The sequence below is a fragment of the Quercus robur genome, chromosome 7 (genome assembly GCF_932294415.1).
Source record: "Quercus robur chromosome 7, dhQueRobu3.1, whole genome shotgun sequence".
NCBI lineage: Eukaryota > Viridiplantae > Streptophyta > Magnoliopsida > Fagales > Fagaceae > Quercus > Quercus robur.
Genome location: NC_065540.1, coordinates 49,643,490 through 49,650,911, shown reverse-complemented (window position 1 = coordinate 49,650,911; position 7,422 = coordinate 49,643,490). Strand labels below are relative to the sequence as shown.

Genomic DNA, 7,422 nt, shown 5'->3' with positions numbered 1-7,422 from the left:
ATTGATCCAAGATATGAAAACATCCCACTCTTTAGTATCTTTTGACCATTGAGCTTACATTCCATGTACTGTGTCTTACTTAATTGAAAGCCTTTAGATTTTTGAGTGTCTTGAGAAATTTCTAACTTGACATTAACTCCAATTCTAATTTCCTTTCATCCACTAGAAGTAAATCATTTGTGAAAAGCATAAACCAACAGACTTCCTCTTGAATCGATTTAAAATAGCTGAAGCATATGAATAATAAAAATTTCAAGTAAAATAAAGGGAACTTACAAGGGAAAAATTATAAATAACGGCTAGGTAAGTATTTGGAGTATGTCTTGCATCTGTCTTGAAGTCGGGCAACTGATAATCTTTATCTTTCTGTGGATGTAAGAAGCTTAACACTATGATCGATAAAGTGAACAGTAATTACCATCAACCAGAGCAAGTTAAAAGGACACAATGCACGACAGCAGTAAAAAAATCAAAAAAAAAAAAAAAAAACAGAAGAAAACAAATAGAAATGGAAAGCCCAAAACAACCCTTAATTATTTTAACACAAATTAATTTGATTCTAAATTTACCCCCCTCCCCCACAAAAAAAGAAATAAAAAAAGCCATGTTTGTCTATAAAAAAAAGTTAGGCTTACAGGTGTCAACTCAAGACAAAATGAACATTCTTGATTGAATTTAAGGTTTTTGAGCTCTATAAATAGGCCCTTGTACATGTTCTTGCTACCCTCAAGTCTCATATTTCTCATCCATTATTCGAACTCCACAGAAAAATTGAAGTACAGCTCCAACAATGAGTGACCTTCCTCAAACACAAGGGCAAACCCTCCCAGATGCCTGGGATTACAAAGGCCGTCCAGCCGAGCGGTCTAAAACGGGTGGCTGGACTGCGGCTGCCATGATTTTAGGTCTCACATACACACCCTCCACTGCCCATATTTATTAGTATTCTATATTCTTCTCTCTTGTAGTTCTAGCATATAATAATAATCCATGATTAATCTTCCTTCTGTGGGGTATTTTTCCACAGGTGGGGAGGCAATGGAAAGGTTAACAACGCTGGGTATTGCTGTCAATCTGGTGACCTATTTGACTGCTACCATGCATTTGGGCAACGCTACCTCTGCCAACACAGTCACCAACTTCCTTGGCACCTCTTTCATGCTCTGTTTGCTTGGTGGATTTATAGCCGACACCTTTCTTGGCAGGTTGAGAATACTGAAAAATTCAGTCTATCCGACCCGCTAACTCACCAAAACCAACCCGACCCAACCGGTCAGGTTGGTTTGGGTTACAATTTTTTTTTGGTAGTGAGTCGGATTGAGTTCAGGTCATAAAATTCTAAACCCGTCAAACTCAACCCGACCCACCCATATATTTACTACATATTTAATATATATATATATAATTAATAAATATATAATTAATAAAATTTATTAAATAATCAACTCTTTCACCTATCCTATATAAAAGTCAATATTAATATATATTAGTTTATATATTAATGTATAATTGAATTGGAATATTAATTCATATATTAAGGTATATTTTGTTTATCAATTTAGGTGGTAGATGTAATCTATTTTTTTTAGTGCAATTTAATAATAATATTAATAAAAAAATTTGTTCCACGAATGGCTTCAACCCGACCCAACCTGACCATGTGGGTTGAGTTGGACTTATATGATGGGTTGGATTAAGTTGAATATTTTTTAAACGGTTTGAGTCAAAAAATTCCCTTAACCCGACCCATTTACACCTTTACACGATTCTTCATTCTTCCGTCTTGAAAGCTTGGTTTGCGCTTAATATATAGTTAAATCCCATTAACAATTTTCTTTCCTTGATTTGCTTCCTCTCCTTATAGGTATCGCACAATTGCCATCTTCGCCAGCGTTCAAGCAACTGTAAGATTCTTGATCTCGCTACGTGAATTTTTACGATTGGTCATTTTTTTATTAATCTTTTTGGTGATCAGGGTGTCACAATTTTGACAATCTCAACCGTAATCCCAAGCCTCCGTCCACCCAAATGCGCTGCGGACACAGTACCACGTTGCATCCCCGCAAGTGGCAAACAGCTAGCAGTTCTTGATTTGGCACTGTATCTCACAGCTCTTGGCACCGGTGGTCTAAAATCGAGCGTGTCAGGCTTTGGTTCGGACCAATTTGATGATTCAGACAAAGAAGAAAAAATCCGAATGACAAATTTTTTCAGTTGGTTCTTCTTCTTCATAAGCATAGGCTCGCTTTGCGCTGTGACAGTGCTTGTGTACATTCAGGACAACCTGGGGAGAGAATGGGGTTATGGAATTTGCGCGTGCGCAATCGTTCTTGCCTTGGTTGTGTTCTTGTCGGGCACAAGGAGGTACCGGTTCAAGAAGCTTGTGGGTAGCCCACTTACGCAGATTGTTGAGGTGATTGTCGCAGCGTGCAGGAAGAGGCATTTGGAACTACCTTCGGATTCATCTTTGTTGTTCAACGATGACGAGGGAGAGAGGAAGAAGAAGCAGAGGTTGCCCCATACCAGGCAGCTGAGGTGAGTGATTTCTCAATCCATTCTTTCAACTACTCTTTTAACTCAAGTAACTGTGCTGTTATTTTCACCCCCTGTTTTTTTCCTATAACTTGTGCTGCGATAAATTATGATTTACTATAAATAAATTAATATGCCAAAGTAATTTTACAGTCATCATAAATTGCCATCTTATATACTACTAAAAAAAAAATTGAAATTTTATTGTGTTTTTCAAACTTAATTTTATTGTATTTCGGTATAGACAACTCTTTTAAATAATCTATAATATTATTTCCCTTAATTTTGTTTCTAGTCCCTGAAATACCAAAAATTCTAATTTACCATTCCTAAACTGTCAAAAACATTATAATTTTAATGATTCTATCTATACCGATTATAACATTCTATCCTACATGTACAATAAAATGTTTAGGTGGCATTATTTAATGGTTATTTGGCATGACATTCAATAGATTGTAGTTGCCTCCTTTGTCGGGTCGTACATGACAACAACAGTAATGCGCATTACAATGGATCTTCTTTGATCTCAATTACCTATTTTCCCATAGCTTTTATACTTTTACGTTTCTTTTTACATCCATTTCATGTATTAAAATATGAATATTTCAGCATTAGTTCTAGATATTTTTCCTTTACCCTAGTCTTGGCCTGATGTCTTGAACCTTTTCCCTGTGGTCCCACCTTTAATAAGACTTTTACTCCGAAGGCACATTTTTCCATACACGACATTTTTTTTATTTTATTTTTTTCCAAACGTTAGTTTTTACTTTGGGGAGTGACATTATTAATTGGTGTATATATTTGGCCAATTGATCTTCCATCTTGAACTTTTTCTCTACCAATAATGATACCATCTTTGATGAGACTCTTACTCTAATGGTACAATTTTCCATATGCCCGTTAGCCGACATTTTCTTTCAAATGTCATTATTACTTTGGGGAGTGGTAACATTAATTAGATTATGTATTTGGCCAATTGTTCGATCTTGAATGTGACCGATCAAATCATGCAATTCATATTGGTCTTTTATATATATATATATATATATATATATATAAAACAAGTTCAGTGTTCCCTGTGACCTCTATCTTGTATTAACTAATACAAAATAATCATTAAATAATATTATCTAAGCATTCCTTTATACATGCAGACGATAGAAAGTTAACGAGATTAGATGGATTGTTACGAGATTGTATAATATTTTTAATAGTTTAAGGATGAAGATAAAATTATTAATTTTTTTTTTTTAAATTGACATATTTTTTATAAAAAAAAAAAAAAAAAAAAAAAAAAAAAAAAAAAAAGAAGAAGTAACTTTTGACATAGCTTGAGGATGAAATCAAATTTATGTAAACTTTAGGAACAAAAGTCAATATTTTTTCCATCCATATACTATTTTCGTTCAAGCATCTTTATAGGAATGCATTAGTGCTCTCATTGGTATAATTTTTTTTCAAAAAAAATGGTCTTGGTGTTTTTTGTTTTTTTTGTTTTTTTTTTCCTTCCTCAGGAAAAAAAAAAAAAAAAAAAAGTAAGTCCACTTTTTAATGGTTAATAATTAAGGGAAATGTTAAAGAATGGCCTAAAGGTATTGGTTCAGAAACTATTTTTAAAAAATATTTTATGGAAAAATGATAAAGCAGTAAATTTTGTTGATAGTTTTTTTTATATTTTTAATAAAAATAATGTCAAAACTTTTCTAATAAGATTTATTAATAATTATTTTAAGGATACCTATTAACATGACCCAATGTTTAAATTAAGACACTAGTCAAGCATTATGACGAAAATACACACATACACGCACTAGAACACCCTTTATTCTTCTTAAAAGAAAAAAAAATATATAAAAAAATACCCCAAAGCATAACAAGCATGATAGTCCCAAACCCAGCAACTAGACTTATCTCTTTGCTGGGGCATAGTGGCATATACCTATGCAATTTGGTAATTAGACACTAAAATTATTGACCTAGGATGCTAAATGAGTGGCCAGCCAGTACCTGGCGGCATCAAATTAATGCATGGGACACTAACAGCATATAACTTATGAGAGATATGATATTATTTTTTCAATCTACGTGTATATATATGATATAATTTTTTCAATTTACATATTTTATCAGATAAGCTGACTTGAACCTATAAAATTTACATCCTTTAGCATTTCTTAATATAAACATCTAAGAATAAATAAAAGTTTTTGTTATCGAAAAAATTCATCAAATTTTTAATCATCTAAAAAAAATCACAATTTTTTCATCTTTGAGACACATGAGTGGGGACAAAAATTATGTTCTTGGGTCCTTCACAATCTCATCCTATTTGTATTTTTTTGTTTTGTTTTGGTGAATAATCCCATTTGTATTTATCTCTTTATATCTTTCATAATCCTAGCATCAAAACTCAAACTTGCCAATCATGCGTCCAAAATTTACCATATAATTATATAAAACTTATATAGTATGAGCTGTAAGTGTGTGTAACGGGGATCTCAATCGACAAAACCACGCTAAGATTTACAATGGAATCAAAAACTATATCACGAGGGGCGGCAATGGCTGCAGCCTGCAGCATATATGGCATTATGTCTCTCAAATATTTATATATATCAGTAATTTATATTAATTTATAGTTTTCTACGTATAAATTTTTTTATGTGTACAAAAAATTAATTTAATATATAATTTCTTTATATTTATAAAAAAAATTGGTTTCGATTTTCCAAAAATGTATTGATTTAATTAAATAATAAAGGTTTAACTTTGTTCTCTTTATTCCACGAGATTCTTCATATGAAAAAAAAAAAAAAAAAAAAAAAAAAAAAAAAACTTTTCTACCTTTAGAGAAAATATACCATGCATCGGATGTATGTTTCTTCCCTTTAAAATAGAGGTGAACTCCACACATGAGAGGAAGGAAACATATATCAGATACATATGAAAAGGAGAAAACATGCATTAGATGAATGGTATACCGCCTTGCGCAGTTCGTATTGCGGCTTGATCTGCCAAACAAAATCACAATAACAAATTACTTTTTTTTTTTTTTTTGGTTGCTAATACCAACTGATCAAATTACTTTTTATTTTAACGAGTACGCAATCACATTGGCAGTTGTCCTTGAATCCATATCTAGCAATGTCATTTTCATTTTGATCCGTACATGCAACTGCAATTTAATTCACAGGTTGGTGTACCATCATGACAAGCTACTTATAGAGTAATTATAAATTTTATTATATAAAAATTAAAAAAATGATGTGTAATGCTTTCTTTTTTAAATATTTATTTATTAGATAGTTAAAATTCAACAATTACATTGTGTTGTAAAGTATGTTTAATACAATGTGTAATAGCTTTCCAAAAAAAAAAAGAGTAATTCTAAAGATGTTATAAATAAGTTTTACAAACTAATACGTTGTTAATAAAAAAATTAATAATAACATTGATTTAATGAATTATTGAAATCCACCAATCACATTAATATCTATTTACATTAATATCTATTTATAAATTTTTGCTTATAAATTTATAATAGTTTTAGCATATCTAAAAACAACAATTTAAACATTTATTTATTATATTATATATTAAAGTTTACTAATTACATTAATTACCGTATCATTCAATCTAAGAAATTGAAAAGAATGTTGAATACTATCATTTTATTTATTTATTTAAAATCTAATGTTGCATATGCACTATGCAGTTTCTTGGACAAGGCAGCAATCAAGGACCCGAAAATGGCCGGTGGTATCACTGCAGTAAACAAGTGGTATCTATCAACCCTAACAGATGTTGAAGAAGTGAAATTGATCATTAGAATGTTACCCATCTGGGCTAGCACCATCATGTTTTGGACAGTGTATGCCCAAATGACCACATTCTCAGTCTCGCAAGCAACCACCATGGACCGACACATTGGCTCCTTTCAAATCCCCGCAGCTTCCCTAACTGCCTTCTTTGTTGGCAGCATTCTTTTGACTGTCCCAATTTATGATAGAATCATTGTTCCCACAGCTGGAAAAGTGCTTAACAACCCACATGGTCTAACACCATTGCAACGTATAGGGGTTGGTCTTGTTTTCTCAGTCTTTGCAATGGTGGCAGCTGCATTCACTGAAGTGAAGCGTTTGAAAGCCGCAAAATCACATGGTTTAGCGAATAATCCAACGGCTGAGATCCCGTTAAGCGTGTTCTGGCTAGTTCCCCAGTTTTTCTTTGTGGGATCTGGGGAGGCCTTTACTTATATAGGACAGCTTGATTTCTTCCTAAGGGAATGTCCAAAAGGGATGAAAACTTTGAGCACAGGGCTGTTTTTGAGCACACTTTCGCTAGGGTTTTTCGTTAGCTCTTTACTGGTTAGTATAGTGCGCAAGGTGAATGGGAACCAGAGGCCCTGGCTAGCTGATAATCTGAATCAAGGAAAGCTTTACGATTTTTACTGGCTTTTGGCAATATTGAGTGCTTTGAATTTGGTGATCTATTTGTTTTGTGCTAAGTGGTATGTGTACAAGGACAAGAGGCTTGCTGAGGAGGGGATAGAGTTGGAAGAAACAGAGCTTAGTTGCCATGCATAAGGGTTTCTCTCACTTTGTTTTAGTTTTAATCTTAAAGTAAGTCCTCCTCTTTGTTGAAGAAATTGTTTAGGATATATAGTACCCGTTTGGTTTCAGCGTTTGTGTATCTGTGTTTTCATTTTCGGTGTTTTCCTCTTCTTTTTTTTTTTTTTTTTTTTTTTTTTTTTTTGCATTTGTTGACTTTTCCACGGTGAACAGTGCACCCGTACACCGTTTACGGACCTATAAATTCCACTTTTCAGCAACTTTTTCATTAAAAATGGCTTCCACGACACTATTCACACATTTAAAAATTATTTTG

The 7,422-nt window shown here is 32.7% G+C and overlaps 1 protein-coding gene across 1 annotated transcript; it reads left to right on the top strand.

Moving 5' to 3' along the window:
- Positions 1-714: 714 nt before the first annotated feature.
- Positions 715-7,216, top strand: LOC126693774 (protein NRT1/ PTR FAMILY 6.3-like). Its single transcript, XM_050389900.1, has 5 exons — positions 715-905; positions 1,028-1,205; positions 1,865-1,904; positions 1,976-2,535; positions 6,251-7,216. Exons 1-5 carry the CDS (start codon positions 791-793, stop codon positions 7,119-7,121), a joined length of 1,764 nt encoding a protein of 587 aa, XP_050245857.1. The 5' UTR covers positions 715-790; the 3' UTR covers positions 7,122-7,216.
- Positions 7,217-7,422: the final 206 nt, after the last annotated feature.